The 18345-nt window shown below is 36.4% G+C and overlaps 1 protein-coding gene across 1 annotated transcript in view; it reads left to right on the top strand.

The window, feature by feature from the left end:
* Positions 1-16850, top strand: part of LOC138707737 (cell adhesion molecule Dscam1-like) — an 83631-nt gene extending 66781 nt beyond the window's left edge. The window contains exons 7-8 of the mRNA XM_069837602.1: positions 8158-8516; positions 16737-16850. Coding sequence (XP_069693703.1) covers positions 8158-8516; positions 16737-16850 — 473 coding nt within the window. The remainder of the gene's footprint in view (positions 1-8157; positions 8517-16736) is intronic.
* Positions 16851-18345: the final 1495 nt, after the last annotated feature.

Genomic DNA, 18345 nt, shown 5'->3' with positions numbered 1-18345 from the left:
TAACACATGTGATTCAGCAATAGTTTAATAGTGGTAAATGTAATGAGAATTGTCGTGTAGATGCATAAACAAAGAGTTAACTTTGCTTTTAACACTTTTGAGTGGTTGTTTTAAATTAAGCATATAGATTGAATTTTTTAATTTTAAAATACAGGTTATTCCATTAATACGTGCATATTTTAAGCAGAAGTTTTGCTAAATGATGTCCACTTTCTATAACTTTTGTACATATAAGAACCAATACAAATTATGGGTTTCATTTAATTAGCCCCAAATTTAGTACGTTATATATTAAAGCAGAGTTTCTCAAACTATGGTCCGCGGACCACCTGTGGTCCTCGAGTTCTGCTCTTGTAGTCCTTCAAAAAAGACAGAAGAAAAAATAAGATTAAAATGAATTGCGTATCACACTATAGCTGGAAATCTCAGAGTTTGGAAATGACACATGGCAATCGTCTTTCACTTTTTCTCCCAGTACTAATATTTTATGTAATTTCTTATCCTACCCGTCTACCCACTTACCACTCTACTCTCAGCATCAAAAGAGGGATTTAAAGCAATATGAACGTGGCGTTTCTCGCCATCTTTTTCCTGCATATCTGGCACCGAGCCTGTAACCCAGCCAGGGACCACCCGAATTCATAAGAGAGGACCAAAGTACCGAACCTTTTCATGTATTGATGACTTTCTTAATAGTTTTGCCAACACCCAGCCTGCACATTGAAATGGGCGCATACTGTACATCGTACACCAATAATAGAACTTGCCAAATTGCATCTTTACTTGTTGAAAATCGGACATGTTTCTGTATTGAATTTTTTATTTGTTTTTCCAGATGATGATATAAGAAACTTTAGACTCCGTCTATTTTAAAATCCGACAGGTTTACTTTCTACACTTGCGTGTTTCATCTCTAAGTGCCATTTCAATTTCGCGGGTTTCAAACAACGCACTGAGGTTTTGGTTCACTCTCATTGCCACACTAAGTAAATCCAAGTTCCAAATAACTCTTGTTATATTTACGAAAGTATTTTTTCTTTGAATAGCTACCACTAGGACTAGATATTTCTTTAATGGCACTATAATTAATATATTTCTTCACACACAGCTTCTGAACTATTGGCACTGCCTAATTGAAGCATATCATCATGTTCCTTTCTTTCAGTTTTTCATTATTTATAATGGGCACTATTTAACAGAGACATGGACAACTACTATCGTGTATCACATAAGGATTTCAAACAATTAACTGCTAACAGGCAAGCAATGAATCAACAATGCATAGAATTTGTTATAAGTTACTTGTGATTGGCTACAAAAAATATAATTACAAAAGTATTATAATTAATTAATTCTATTTTTAAAATATAAGTATGCTGGTATTAAAATATGCTACAAAAATGATAAATTTTCTTTCGAAGGGAACAAGAGTAAGGTGGTCCGCGGAACTGTTCTGACTTAAAAAGTGGTCCCCACTTCAAAAAAGTTTGAGAAACGCTGTATTAAAGTGAACACACAAGCATGACTGTTTGATGAAAAATGTCATTCACAGAACAGGAATGGTAAAGCAAAATAAATCTCATTCTGCTCTGCTAGCCTTCCAGTCCCTCCTCCATATAAAGAAAATACACATTGTTAGGTACAAATACTGTTCTCTCTGGCACTACTTTTTCTATCAGCTTTGTGATGGACTCAGATTTAAAACATAAGGATTGCAGTTTTTTCCATCACATGACTTAGATTTTATTGAAGTATTTATTTGGTGTTTTTCAAAGCATTTCTTTCTTTGAAGCTGCACTGTCTATAAAACCAATGTAATAACATTCTTAAAAAATTTATTATTATATTCTTGAATCAATTCTTTACAAATTATGAAAACTTGTATTTTAAACATGCATTACTTTCATGCCCTCAGTGCAGAATTAGATCAGTTGGTTTGAAAATTGCCAAAGATAATGTCCAATACAAATAGTGTCCATTGATGGTCGCTGTGATAAAAACCAAGTATTATACGAATATTAATGAGAAAAGGGAAATGATGGTGGCTATGTTCAGTTTCGTTGCAAGATTTGAGAAAATGTCCCATGAATAACATGCTTACACCTCACGAATTACTACTTATTTATTCAATGCAATGATATGATTTTCATAATATATACTTACTTAATACAATCAACCTAACTGTACCAACTGTGCACTGCAACTCTTAGATGGCTTTGTGGTCTGACTTTGGACCCTGAAAAATTCTGATATACTAAGGGCGATGTGACTCAAGTTTGGTGACCACTGGATTATAATGTAATTTATTTCTAATGTATTGCTTACTGTCCCAAGCTAATTGTTTACCATACAATAGAATAAAAATTGGCGATCCTCCACATTCTTTTCTGAATATTTCTTGATCTTGATCTTGAACGAATAGAAATAAAAATAGAAAAAAGAAGGAAAGAAAAAGCTTCTATCAATCATCGCATGCAGTTCAAGAAATATTTTTAAAAAATTTTTGTAATGTTATAGTTCATGATAAATGAAACTTTGAAAACTTCTATGTGAAGTTAGTTACCCGAAAATGTCTAATGTATACTAAAAAAAGAAGAAAAAGTACTGCAGATCGAGCTTTCAAGTATAACTCCCCATAAAGTTGATTTGAATAATTTCGAGGGAAAAATTGTTCTGGGGCCTGGTATCGAACCCGGGACCTTTGGTTAAATGTACCAACGCTCCACCAACTGAGCTACCCAGGATCTCAATGTTGGTTGCTTGACGGTTGTCAACCCACTTTGAAACCTGTGGATATAGAGGGAAAAATTGGATTGGTGTCTGGTAGAGTTCCTGGGTAGCTCAGTTGGTGAAGCATTGGTACGTTTAACCAAAGGTCCTGGGTTCGATACCCTGCCCCGGAACAATTTTTCCTTGGAAATTATTCAGAAAAAGTACTGTTTTAATATTATCTGATGTGATGTGGATTGACTCTACTTACCAGTGTTACTTTTGTAATGCTGGAACACAATGCATCTCATATAAGTCCAAGATTTACCTTCTAAAACTCCACGATCCCTTTCAGTGTCGGATATTTATGTGCACTTGATATTTATGCTTGTCTTTTTTTTTATTGCTACCAGTATTTCTTTTGGAAAAGATATTGTCCCCTTCGGCACTGTGCAGACTGTTTCAAAAGATAAGATCAAGTGAGGATATGAAAGAGGAACTTGAGTTTAATAAGTAATATATGTAAACTTTTATTGTATCTGCTACATTTTTATAAATGTCAATGGGTCAGGTGCACCACTAGTGACAAGTTAAAATGACTTTATTTTGGCCAGAAAATATTTATAACTTTATCTGAATTAGTTTTCATTATCTTCCTTGATACAGCACTGCCTATGCTATTGGATGATGTGCCCCTACATAATACCAATGAATGTGGCACAAATTAAATGCCACTCCAGCACATTTCACAAGTCCAGTACATCAGGGGTTGGACCAGCATTTCCCAGCATGTTGAATTGGAAGGGGAGATATTATCCAGCCAACGGCTCAACAAATCTAAGAGCTGGGGAAGGGAGGGGTAGCTCATTTTTGCTTTCTTTCTACATTCCTGATATCTATAGTTCTTCCTTTATTTCTACATTTTTCCTTTTTACATTTCTTTATTTCTGGTTTTCTTCTTTTGTCTTTTTCTTTTCCCCTTTCTTTCTCAATTTCTTAATTTCTCTATTTATTGAGTAGTTTACAAGACAAAGTATTTCACACAAATCTGAACACATTAGAGGAACTCCAGACTAATATTGAGCATGAAATAAGAATTTCAGTTGATGAGTTTAGACGAGTGAGTGACAGTATATTTTCAACATCTACTGTAATGTAGGTTTCATAACCCATATCTGCTTCCACCATTGCAGGCAGCATTTTACTGGTTGATACTGAACCTGTTGTCTGGGAGCCAGATCTCATGCTATGGCAGCCATATATATTAAAAACTTTGTATATTTACTGAACCATAGCGAATGCAAAGCAGCTTTCACATCTTACTTGGCTGTTCTTACCTTTTGGAACGGACTTTACAGATTCCTTGCTCATAACCCCCCCCCCCCCCCAAAGAAAAAGGAGAGGGAGACAAAATATTTACTTTCAATTGTGTATTAGAACATCATTTATAATTGTTGACTAATAGAATATAGAATTTTCTAGTAATAAACATAAATTGTATATAATTCTTTGGAACAGAACAATAAAACCCCACTCTTGACAGGAAATTCCAGTTGTAAGTTGTGGAGTATTACTCCATATTTTTATGGAATAGACCTCAAATAATTTTTAAGATTCGATCTTGTACTTTTTAAGTGTTCTTTATGTGAACAAGCTGGTTTGTGATATCCTGTCACCTAATCTTATTACGAAATATTGTTTCTCAAATGTAAGTCTCAGAAAGGACACAGAGGATCTTGTAAATGCAGTACCAGTCGTGTTTCTAAAGACATGAAGAACAATTATTAAAATATTGTGTTATTTTTTGTCTTCAAAGTGCCACAGAAATAGAGTTCTGTATCACTGAATCCAAGTGATTAGATTCGTATACTCTCATTAACCGTGAGAATTTATATTAAAAAATGAAGTATTGGTATGCTATTGTCATGTACCGATATATAAGTTATCTCTATGTGAAGTTTGAGATCCATAATTAGTTTTAATGAAAGTGAATAATATAATTCTTCATTTTTTATTACACACTTTTAACGCTTGTATTAACATTAATGATCTGTATATTAATTAAACAAAAAGTTTTGCAAATTCACTGTATTTTTATGAAAACTATGTTGGTAATTTTACTTTAAAGACTAGTTTTGACGTGTTATATCATCATTTTCAGATTTCCTAGTGAGGTCTGGTGCTTGCTTCCGGTTTCTTCTTAGTGTCTTGGTGGGGATGTGTGGGTAGAAGTGGGAGGTGTGTTTATGATTGCTAATGTGTCGAAGAGAGAGTGTTATGAAATTCAGTTGAGTGTTTATAATGTGTTATACATGTGTTTTTGTATCTATAAATCTCGTACACATGTACAACACATCCTAAACACTCCACTGATTTTCAGAACACACGCTATTCGACACAACATTATCAGTGATAAACACACACCCACCTAAAAAAGAAACTGGAAGCAAGCACAATACTTTACTAGGGAATCTGAAGATGGCGATACAACACATCTGAACTAGTCATTAAGGTAAAATTACGAACATAATTTCAATAATAACAGAGTGAAGTTAAAAGTTGTTTATTTAAAAATATATACATATCATTAATAATACAGGGTGTTAAAAAAGTATCCAATACTTTAGGAGGTGATAGTATGCATCAAAATAAGAAAATAATGTCTAATAAACATGGGTCCTACAACACATACTTTCTGAGATCTGAACACTTGTTCATAGGAGTCGCTCAATGTGACGTCCATTCATGGCAATGCATTTCTCTGCCCTACAATACAGCAGACTACAAGAAAATCATACCGTAGTTGACACCCTTAGCATGGAATAATGATACATTGCAAGGAATACTGAAAACAAAAGTCTGGTTGCGATATGAGCGGGGTTCAGCAGAGATGGTGTTGTGAATTTTCGTAATCAGCATGTGATGAAAATTCCCATGCAGTTGAAGAAACAAGGCATCAGCACCGATTCTCAATCAACATATGTGCAGGTGTTCTTGGTGATAGATTCATACGGCCATGCTTGCTACCACAGAGACTTTCAGGACTTTCTTATTAACATATTGTCTGTCTTGCTGGAGAATGTGCCATGTCAGCAGGGCTACAAATGTGGTTCATGCACGATGGCACACCAGCACATTTTCTCCGCAATGTACATGAACACCTGACGTTGACATTTCTGGACCACTGCATTGGTTGGGGAAACCACACACCTTGGCCTACTCATTCCCCAAACCTAAATCCCCTAGACTTTTGGTTATGGGGACACATGAAGGAACCAGGTCAATTTCAAAGAGTGCCTCCAGATATGGAGGGTAGCTGCGAATATATTGAATAAGCAGTCGTGGACAGCTGATAAGGGGTGGTCCTCCAGCTTGGGGGTTGGGCGAAGGGCTAACAACCCATCACCGTAAAAAAACAGCGTGTTACGAATCCCTACAATAAAATCTGAAAAAGTAAAAGTCTCCAGGTATCGATAAAATTCCAGCAGAATTAGTACAAGAGGGTGGAAGTGCATTATATAGCAAAATTTATAAACTTGTACTTGCTATTTGGGAAAGGGAAATTGTCCCAGAACAATGGAAGGAGTCCATAATTGTACCTATTTTTAAGAAGGGGGACAAAACCAACTGTGGTAACTTTCGAGGAATATCACTTTTGTTGACGTCGTACAAAATTTTGTCCAATATTCTTTTGAGAAGATTAGCTCCGTACATAGATGAAATTATTGGGGATCATCAGTGCGGTTTTAGGCGTAATAGATCGACTATTGGTCAGATTTTTTGTATTCGACAGATAATGGAGAAAATATGGGTGTATAAGGGTACAGTACATCAGTTATTCATAGATTTCAAAAAGGCATATGACTGTTAAGAGGGAAGTATTATATGATATTCTTATTGAATTTGGTATTCCCAAGAAACTAGTTCAATTAATCAAAATGTGCCTCAGTGAAACATATAGCAGAGTCCATATAGGTCAGTTTCTATCTGATGCTTTTCCAATTCACTGTGGGCTAAAGCAGGGAGATGCACTATCACCTTTACTTTTTAACTTCGCTTTAGAATATGCCATTAGGAAAGTTCAGGATAACAGGCAGGGTTTGGAATTGAACGGGTTACATCAGCTTCTTGTCTATGCGGATGACGTGAATATGTTAGGAGAAAATCCACAAACGATTAGGGAAAACACGGGAATTTTACTGGAAGCAAGTAAAGCGATCGGTTTGGAAGTAAATCCCGAAAAGACAAAGTATATGATTATGTCTCGTGACCAGAATATTGTATGAAATGGAAATATAAAAATTGGAGACTTATCCTTCGAAGGGGTGGAAAAATTCCAATATCTTGGAGCAACAGTAACAAATATAAATGACACTTGGGAGGAAATTAAACGCAGAATAAATATGGGAAATGCGTGTTATTATTCGGTTGAGAAGCTTTTATCATCTAGTCTGCTGTCAAAAAATCTGAAAGTTAGAATTTATAAAACAGTTATATTACCGGTTGTTCTGTATGGTTGTGAAACTTGGACTCTCACTCTGAGAGAGGAACATAGGTTAAGGGTGTTTGAGAATAAGCTGCTTAGGAAAATATTTGGGGCTAAGCGGGATGAAGTTACAGGAGAATGGAGAAAGTTACACAACGCAGAACTGCACGCATTGTATTCTTCACCTGACATAATTAGGAACATTAAATCCAGACGTTTGAGATGGGCAGGACATGTAGCACGTATGGGCGAATCCAGAAATGCATATAGAGTGTTAGTTGGGAGACCGGAGGGAAAAAGACCTTTGGGGAGGCCGAGACATAGGTGGAAGGATAATATTGAAATGGATTTGAGGGAGGTGGGATATGATGATAGAGACTGGATTAATCTTGCACAGGGTGGGGACCGATGGCGGGCTTATGTGAGGGCGGCAATGAACCTTCGGGTTCCTTAAAAGCCATTTGTAAGTAAGTAAGTAAGCGTTATTTCTTATGTCAAAGGACAGAGGAATTCATTGCCATAAATGGACGTCACATTGAGCACCTCCTATGAACAAGTGTTCAAATCTCAGAAAGTATGTGTTGTAGGATCCATGTTTATTAGACATTATTTTCTTGTTTTGATGCATACTAGCACCTCCTAAAATATTGGATACTTTTTTTAACACCCTGTATAATTGCATATTCTTTAGTCTTGTCAGAAATAATTTGATTCCCTTTAATTAAGTAAAAGTTTACTTTCAAGAGGTTTAAAAATGAAAATGTTTGCATAATAAAAACCTGTATGAGATGTTGATGTGCATGGGTAATGCCATTATCAAATCAGAATTAACTTGAAAGATTTCTGGCGTTCGAATTTATTCAATCTTGATACCTAACTCAAACAAGTATTACGACTTATTTGTGAGGTATTTGGAAGAATCAAAATTATTACTCCTTGTACATGCCTCCTGCCAATATCAGAGAAATCTGGGAGAGCTGACGTGACGTCAGAAACGGCACTGATGAACGTGGAAAAGAAAAGCTGTGTTGCCAACTCCAGTGGTAGTACTAGTGGAGTTGGAGTGAGTCTTGATGGCGAACCCATCAGTCCCCGAGAGACATCTTACCTGCCCACTCCCATGCGTGTGTCTCTGGGCCGACGGGAGGACATAAGCCCATATGCCACATTCCGTCTTCCGATGGCAGGTGGAGAGGGTTCGGGCGTGGCAGTGGGAGCAGTTCCAGATCCTACTGATACGGAACTGTCCAGCAGCCTTTCACATCGACAATATATTCATCATGCTCAACACTGCGAGAAGTTGCAGCAACTGCCAGCCACTGTGAGTACATCAACAGATTTGCAGAATACTTTCTACTTCTCAGAGTTAGTGTGCATAGGAGAGTTTCGCGCTTTTTTTTTTTGTCTGATAAATTCTGGTGCAGCAGTCATATTTTCGAAATCAAGAAAACATCGAATTTTTTACAATATGTAATATACTTTTATTTCTTTTTTAGAATTCACTGTTAGCCACCAGTGTGGCTCAGTCGGTTAAGGCACTTGTCTACCAGTCTGAAGTTGCGCTCGGGCGCGGGTTCGATCCCCACTTGTGCTGATTACTTGGTTGGGTTTTTCCGAGGTTTTCCCCAACCGTAAGGTGAATGCCAGGTAATCTGTGGCTAATCCTCGGCCTCATCTCGTCAAATACCATCTCGCTATCACCAATCTCATCGACGCTAAATAGCCTAGTAGTTGATACAGCGTCGTTAAATAACCAACTAAAAAAAAAAAGGAATACACTGTTGCCAGATATTTCAAAAGATATAAAATATAAACAATTTGTTTCTTATTACAGGTTATGTATATGGTAAAAATATTCCTCCTTTGTACTCTTCTTCACACTGACTTTGTGGTTATCCAATCTATGAAGTCTGTCTGGAAAGTTTTCAGCCATTTTTAATATCTTGCTAAATCTGTAGTGTCTTGATGTAACTTGGCAGCCAGTCAGAAGGGAGACCTTAACTGTGCATGCATATTCGTTCTCCCATGTGGCTACTATGTTAGCAGTGAGCTTGTGTAATGTATGACTGTCACATTCAAAATAACTGAAGCAAGTACTGTAGATCAGATAATGTCTATCAAGTTTTGCTTCCAAATTGAATATTCGTTTGCTGAAACTATTCGAATGATAAGAGAAGACTTTCAGGGATGACTCAATGAGTGATGAAATTGCCGTACCAGTTCTTCAAAGCAAGTTGGGAATTCATTAAAAGCAGTTGTCCACACAGTTCCGTGTTGCTATCCAACCTCTCCTAAACTTACAAGGTGTGACTCTGGAGTAATTGAACATGTGACTCACCAGGTCATATTTACGTAAAATACAGAAACAGTAATAATAATAATAATAATAATAATAATAATAATAATAATAATAATAATTTTTCAGTTTTCATGAATTTGTCAGTGATAAACACCATGAAACTGGGAATCATATCCATAATTGGAAGTGATATTTCATCGCAGAGGGAGAGAAGGATCCATGTGGAGGAAGCATGTTGCCAAGAAACGAATTTACTACTCTTTTCTACTTCAAACTACTTACCTTATCAGTTAAAATAAATCTCACCTTAATGTTTGTATATCAATGTCCATTCATAAGCTTTCTGTAAGTGTATCTGCAATTTTAGTAGTTTTTTCCAGCTCTTTGAACCCGACACAACTCTTGATATGCTCTAAAGAAGGATCGTGTTTGCAAAATGCTCGTTTATATTGTTCAAATCTGCCAGGCCACTATATAGTTTCATGCTCCCTTTATGGCGTCGATTAGTAAACATAACCAATAATAAAGCTTTCAGAAATAACTACTGTCACTCATCCATTTATGTCCCACATACCAACAAGGTTTAAATTTTCTAGTGAAAATCTTAGAACTTGCATTTGATTACCACAAATTTTCTCCAGAGAGCTAGTATTGGGTGTTGGTCTTCCAACATTTAACCATGCTTCTCGTTCTTCCATAAAAGAAAATGTGTCTGGAGTAAGGGTACGTACAAGATGAAGCCTGGTTGATTACTAAGCTTGTCGCTGGAGAGGAAGTCGGAATGTACAAGACGAAGCCTGACTAGTTACCATGCTGGTTGCTTGTAACCTAGCTGGTCGTTGGGCAGAAAGTCGGGGTTATCAGGATGAAGCTTGTTTGCACTTGCCAGTCAGTTTAGCTGAACTTAGGCTACTCTGCTTTTCCAAAATTGTCTTTGAAAAACAATAAGAAATTGTAAAAGTGCCAGGATGGATTGTATTGGTCTTCAGGATCTCTTAAATGTACCTTAGGTATTTGGACTTTCAGTGCGTAAATAATTCCACTTTTCTGGAAAGTATCTTCTGTCATAATAAAACCCTTTCATTAAATCCCATAGATAATAGTTCATTCTGATGCAAATAGAACATTGATAAAATAATGTGTTAATTGCCAAAAGGTCAGTACCGATAATTATCTCAAGTTTCTGAAATCATCACTTACTGTAAAACCTCAATAATTATTCATTTACAAAGTTACTTATTATTGGTATCCATTTCATCTCGCAATTTCACATGGAATTACCCCACTGATAATTTTTTAACATAACTTTCATTCTCTTCAATATATATTTTTTAAATTCCGTGTATTTGTCCAGTACTTGTCTACCAACATTCTGGAATAAGAATAACACAAATAATTAATCCACTTAAGATGTACTTGTCATTATTCATATGGAGTAATCTTGTTACCCCCTTGGCAGTCTTTGTCGTGAAAATTCCAGGATGTGAATTTCAATTTGTAGTTTAATTTTATTCTCTTTTTAGTTGGTCAGGTTACAAATTATTTGACTTTGTGTTATTTATATTATTGGGCCTATTCACATTGTTTTTTTTATGTTACAAAATTCTTTGGTTTCCATTTCTGTATACTATGATTACTCTAAAAAGTTATTATTCTGTTACAAATTATTAGTGGAGCTTTTTTTTTTGTGTATGTTCGCAGAAGATAATCCTTTTTCTATTGAAAGCTTCCTTGGCCTTGTACACCTTCACCTATATGAAAATTTTTCGGTCAACATGTCTACAACAAAAGATTCGAGTATGCTTTATCCCCCATACCTGAACTTTCGAAACTTATATATTGTCGTTGATTTTATGAAAGTTCCTATGTGATAGTACATAATATAATTTTCCAGGAGGAAGAAAAAATTAATTGAAAATTAGTGAGATTATGAAGTAATTCGATAGAAAACGTTGGTGCATGTGATGAACACAAATGACATCATTAAGGATCAGTGTAGGCCTATTGATATTTAATTAATTTTTTTTTCTCCTGAAAAATTATTTTCTGTACTGTCACATAGGAAGTTTCATTAAATCAGTGACGATATGCATTTGCGTTAATGGGGGAAGAGCATAAAACTGAATCCACAATCATTTTGCCATTTTACGAAAAATCTCATGATGTCCTGATTCCACGTATCAAGTGATCATGTACAGGAGTTCAGTAATGCATTCATACATACTCTCCCATGTACGTCATTGCATTGCTTTCACTTCTACGTGAGTAAGAAATTGATTGGGAATGCCTAACATTCTGACTTACTATACTTAGGCAACACAAAATCTACAGTTTTGCCTGTCATCGATCTTTTGCTTTCTTTTTATTCCTGACATTCAGTTAAAACTGTACACATGCGGCCTGTTCAAAAAATAACCAGACCTTTAATATTAGAACCATATTCTAATAAAATTAGGACAATGGCACTTTATTCCTCTCCATAATATTCCCCATGGAATTTTATACATTTATCCCAGCGTTTCTTCAATTTTTTAAAACAATCTTCCAAGTCTTCTTTCAGGATTTCCTTCAGCTGTCTCTTCACATTCTCCTTAATCCCATCCACAGTTTCCAATCTTCTCTCTTTCAATGAAGATTTCAACTTTCGAAGAAGCCAGAAGTTGTTTCGACTGCTTTGAGGAAATGTGGTCATTTTTAGCATTGTCAAGCAAGTCCTATGCAACTTCATGACGAAATTACTTTGACTCTTCGAGGAGCTGCAGAAAAAACTTTGCCACCACATGTTTCATCCCATAATCCTCTGCCAAAATCTCTGAAACAGAAGTATGTGGTATCCCCAGATCTTTCTCTAATTCTTGCACTCTAAGTTGCTGATTTTTGCCAATCGCAGCTGATACTAATTTAACATTTTCAGATGTGCTGATTGTTTAAGGCCTTCCATAATATGAATTTCTTTCAGTGAATTCCCAACCATCTTTGAAGCATCGGTACCACAATTTTATCTGGGTTTCACTTATTGAATCATCCCCAAAAGCATTTTTAATCATTCAAATAGTTTTCATTGATGAACGTCCAATTTGGAAACTAAACTTGATGCAGTTTACTGATTTACTTGCTTCATTGTTGTGAATGCGATGGGGGCCATACAGTACATAAGCTCACCCAATTGCGTCTCACTGCTGACATAGTCCCATAGAATAGTAACTGTCCATGCACGCGCATTAAGCCGCTCTTTGGTTGACAGATTACATCACGGACATGCGACCTGTTCTTGAAATATTCAATTCAAAATGGCTTCATATTTTCTGGACAGACCTAATTTACTTTAAATTTCGATGGTGGGTCAGTGGTGGAATGAAAATAGTCACTTTGTGCACCACAGATCTCACTCAAATTATTTTGCTGTAAGGTTTAAGCTAATTGAATTACTATGGTAACATTTCAAGTAAGAACGTATAGCACAACCCTGAGCACTAATATCTCAATTGAGTCTCTGCCAACTACCCCTTAACTCTCCAATCCACTTTCCCCTGCTGAGGCAGTAATATTTTGGTCTGATACAAATGGACAGTAAGGTAACCATTGCTAGCCACCGGCATAGCTCAGTCGGCTAAGGCCTTTGTCTTCTGATCCAGAGTTGCACTCGAGCGTGAGTTCGATTCCCGCTTGGGCTGATTACGTGGTTGGGTTTTGTCCGAGATTTTCCCCAGTCGTAGGGCAAATGTCAGGTAATCTATGATGAATCCTCGGCCTCATCTTGCCAAATTCCATTTCACTATCACAAATCCCATCGACGTTAAATAACCTAATAGTTGATACAGCAAAGTTAAATAATCAACTAAAAGAAAAAAAAGTAACCATTGCTGTGACAGATTGTATAAGGTAGGCTCATCAGTCGATTACATAAACTTTACACTAGCCTAAAATAAGTTTTGCATTCAGGAAGGACATCATAGCACTGTTGGATCTTACAATACTCGTTCAAGCCTGACAGATTTTTACTGGCATCTTATGAACCAAGCAGACATATTGTTAACAAGCAGAAAATGCCGACCGTTTTTCATCTGAGCTTGAGTAACATTGAGTAATACTGTATTTAAATAAGGGTGAACAAGTATAAATTTTCAATTTTGGTGCTCCTGATTTGCCAAATGTAGTTTAAGCGAATAATTTTGTTATTTCCTTTCTTAATGTGTTATTACCTTTGGGGAGGCCGAGACGTAGATGGGAGAATAATATTAAAATGGATTTGAGGGAGGTGGGATATGATGATAGAGACTGGATTAATCTTGCACAGGATAGGGACCAATGGCGGGCTTATGTGAGGGCGGCAATGAACCTTCAGGTTCCTTGAAAGCCATTTGTAAGTAAGTAAGTAAGTAAGTAATGTGTTATTAAAATGGGATAAAGTTCTCCTAGTTAAAAAAAAATTGAAAACTATTTCTTATTTGTCACACTTTTCTTACATGAAATATGGACAGAATTTGTGATTTATTAACATTATGAGTTCTGCCATTGATGCAACTACCAATACATGACAGCGATGTAACTGGTTTTGCTCCTGAATAAGAGAGAAGAAAAAGATAGAAACTTGCTTCCCTTCTAGGCTTGCTAGTCCCCATGGCTGTTCAGAGAATGTCAGAAATGAATGAAATAAAGGAAAGATCTTATAAGCTACGTGTGTGTTATTACTGAGGCAAAGTAACAAATGGATATGGAAATCATTATTATATCAAGTGCCATTGCATGTTGATACTATTATCATAGCTTTTACGAGCTTTTGACTCTCACTGACCACCTGAAATCCACTACTGACACAGTCAGAGTGCCTTGCTATGCGTTTGTAAGGTGGTGTAAACAAAGGAGAACATAGTCTGGGGTTTTTCCGTTACCTCTTCGTGCCCAGGGCTGATATAGTAGAACTGTTTATTCCAAATAATACGCTATTCTTTTATCAGTATGAAATGCACAATTCAGTATTTTCAAATGCCACCTTTATCTGCATACTACATGCTGGGTTAATACTCGATTGAACTATTGCTACACTATTCTTCATGAAAATGATATTGTGTAACATAAAATATGGAAAAATCGGAACATTTGTCAGTTTATTTATACCACTTATGAGTACATGATTTCCCTACAATACTACATTTTTCTTTTGATCTCTTGTGAAGAAGTTAGTTGCTCTTCTTTGTGCATTTACTTTTCTTAGTTTCATTTTCATGTTCGTTCGTATTCTTCTGATGGCAAGGATATTGAAAAAATGACTGTCGTCCTCCTGCTCCAAAAATTCTGCTATTGTTACTTTACTTTCAATTTCTTTTGTTACTATTACATTGAGCAGAAGTCTGTGTCATTTGGATGCAATTGGGTCTGATTTCATGTGTTTGCAAAGGAATGACGCAAGCAGCATTAAAGTACAGGCATGCTTTGTCTTCACATATTGTTCATTTAGCAGTAGGGTCTTGGATTAGTAGCACCCTGTTGGCTCTATTTGCAGGACTCCATCTACTTAAAACTAGGCAGTTATTTTTCAACAATATTGTGACCATGCTATGTATTGTGGGTTCCTATCACCACGGCATGGCGCATCCTGAGGTTCCAGATAGAGGAGACGGCCTCCAGATATGAAGGGTAGCTGCAAATATATTAAGCAATCACGGACAGTTGAAAAGGGGTGGTCCTCCAGCTTGGGAGTTGGGCGAAGGGCTAACAACCCATCACAGTAAAGAAACAGCTTGTTACGAAACCCCAACATAACCCTTCGAATAGGACTGATTCTATGGTACTATGACAGCAAAGTTAGCTCTAAAAAATTCTGAAAGTTAGAATTTATAAAACATTTATATTACCAGTTGTTCTGTATGGTTGTAAAAGTTGGACTCTCACTTTGAGAAAGGAACAGAGGCTAAGGGTATTTGAGAATAAGGTGCTTAGGAAAATGTTTGGGGCTAAGAGAGATGAAATTACAGGAGAATGGAGAATTTTACATGACATTGTGTTTTTCACCTGACATAATTAGGAGCATTAAATACAGACGTTTGAGATAGAAAGGCATGTAGCATGTATGGGCGAATCCAGAAATGCATATAGAATGTTAATTAGGAGGCTGGAGGGAAAAAGACCTTTGGGGAGGCCGAGACATAGATGGGAGGATAATATTAAAGTGGATTTGAGGGAGTGGGATATGATGGTAGGGATTGAATTAATCTTGATCAGGATAGGGACCGATGGTGGGCTTATGTGAGGGCGGTAATGAACCTCTGGGTTCTCTAAAAGCCATTTGTAAGTAAGTAATGATTGTGACCATGTCTAGCAACACTGAGTAAGAGTCCACTTTTGAACTTCAAAAAAGACTTAAAATTGGAGAATTAATTGATATACACAACCCGAGTTTAAAAGTAAAAAGCAAAATTTGGGATCAACTTTGTTTTAATGGACAAAGACAACTGTCATCATGGGAATTGCTCACTGTGTTAAATGTAAGCATGTAGGCTACTGTTTTACAAGTCCAAGTTAGAAAATATAAATTTTAAGTTATCCTTATTTGAAATTTCTTCTGAGGTAGGATACACAAAGACTGGAAAATAGTCTCAAATACTGCCATAAACTGGGGTGAATTTGTTCACATAATAAAGAGAGTTATCTTGCATTATGGTTTTAGAATAAAATTTTCCATTCGAGGAATTGTTAATAAAACTTTTAAAATATTTGGGGGAAAGATTATTAAATTAATACAATTATAATGTAGCAATGTGAAATAACGTTCAGAAGTCACACATTGTCACTGCTTGCAGAATGCAGCATTACTTAAGTCAAATTCGAAGTCAGATATTAGAATACGGGTAGGTTCAGGCAGGTGCATACTCGATCAGGTACAGACCTGGCTTACTGGCTTAGTAGGGACCTAATCTGGCTGGGCTGTTACCTTAACTAACCAAACACGGCCAATGAAGATCTCTAACAATGAGGTCACGAGGAACCCAGGAGTTGAACTATGGAATAATTACAAGGAAAGACTTAACATCCTGTAAGATTATAAGCTATTAAAGCAATACTGTTGTTACTGTCTAAACTTCTTTTCTGGTATATAATCACGTTGATGTCAGTGCTAAAAAATGAATTCTGGGGGAAAAATTAATCAGCTAATCACTTGTAAGGGTGAAGGATAGCAGGGTTTTACCATATGTTTCACATACTCTTAACATTATTACAGCAACTCTTGGTGTTTGCTTGCAGTATGGAAGCTGTGGTGACTCCATCTACACGAAGATTCACAAGAAGTCGCAGTATCAGAACGAAGGATCAGACTGGATTCCCCTCCACAGTTTGTACCAGGCTCACAGATACTGATACAGAGTTGCGTGTGACTTGTGGATCCCAGCTCCTCCTCTAATTTGTGTTTGTCCAATGCGAAGAGACAAAAGGTAAATGCTTTGCCTCAAACGCTCGGCCCCGAAACTTATTTAAAGTGCCTTCACAACTGGAAGACTCAGAAGAGAGGTTTGTTTTGAGACATCTTCCATATCCCGAAGAACACCTCCTGCTGTGTTGTGCTTGGAGTCCTTGTGTTATATCGTGACAGTTGCCTCGCTGTTTTGTGTGTCTGGGAGGAAGAATGACTCCTTGATTGTAAATTATTATTACGTATTACATATTGAAAATGTGTCACTTTCAAAATTGAGGATTAAGTGATTAATATATTTGTAAGTGCTGAAATATACGGTTGCTGTAACTTAATTTTGCTAAATTCATGTTCAAAAATGAACTTAAGAGAAATAATCACACCTATTCAAGACAGGTATTCTCACAACACATGGAACCATTGCTATTGATTTTTAACCTTGGTGTTATTTCGTTCCTCACTACTTCTCCCTAGTATGTGGGGAAGAAACAGGATTCTAGAGTAAATACCATACCTCCAAATTGGCTCGAATTACGCATGACATTGCAGTATCTGATTTATGGTAACTTGTAATCAAATTATTTATATATTTTTTGAAAAAATATTTGTTAGACATTTAAGTTGGAAAGACTATCCAGCACCAGTAAAATAATAATATTGTATTATGGAGCATTGTTCCACTTAGGATGAGGAGGGGAAAAGAAGTACCTACTTCGAGAAAACTTTCTTATGGCCAAGTTTTTAGCCACGAGCCTATTTAATTTTTAACCTTGATAAGTTGAAAGAGTCTTGTAGGAATGTTATCAAACTCACTGTATATGTTACACCTCTCTCAGTTTGTGTATTGAGCTGAAATAACTGCAATAGTTTCCAGTTTTTGAACTGATAAAACAGGAAATAGCTTGCTTTATAGCATGAGAAAGTGCGATATTAAGGGAGGATGAATACATCATTGACACATTCAGAGAGAACCGAACAACTCTTTGGGACTTGCCATATAAAATTTCGTATGCTAGCTGTAATTTGGCAACATCATCTCGCAAACAGTTCAGCATAATTTTATCTTGCCATACCATTAGTCAATTAATGTGGTGTCCAATTTTTACTGCTATTATTGTTAAATTGGAGTGTATCGTGGGGTCGCAGTTAAGACATTGGGCTGCAAGCCGGAAGGTCATTCGATTCCTAATGAAGTCATGAATTTTCTTCATTGATCTAATCCTCCTAGTTGCACTATGGTCCAGGTGTTCAATCAGCCTCCAACAGAATTGAGTACCAGGGATATTTCCTTGGGTGTGAAGGCAGTAATTATGCAGGACTGACATTCCTACAGCTAGTAATGCCAATTGTCTGCAGAGGTGAGAGTCTTAACCTTCTATACCATGTGGGTATCCATTGGCCTATAATAGGTATAACTTTACCATTTTTTTTTTTGTACGCAAA

This window comes from Periplaneta americana, chromosome 10, assembly GCF_040183065.1.
Source record: "Periplaneta americana isolate PAMFEO1 chromosome 10, P.americana_PAMFEO1_priV1, whole genome shotgun sequence".
NCBI classification, from domain to species: domain Eukaryota; kingdom Metazoa; phylum Arthropoda; class Insecta; order Blattodea; family Blattidae; genus Periplaneta; species Periplaneta americana.
Note: the sequence above shows the minus strand (reverse complement) of the source record. Positions and strands in the feature narration are given on the sequence as shown.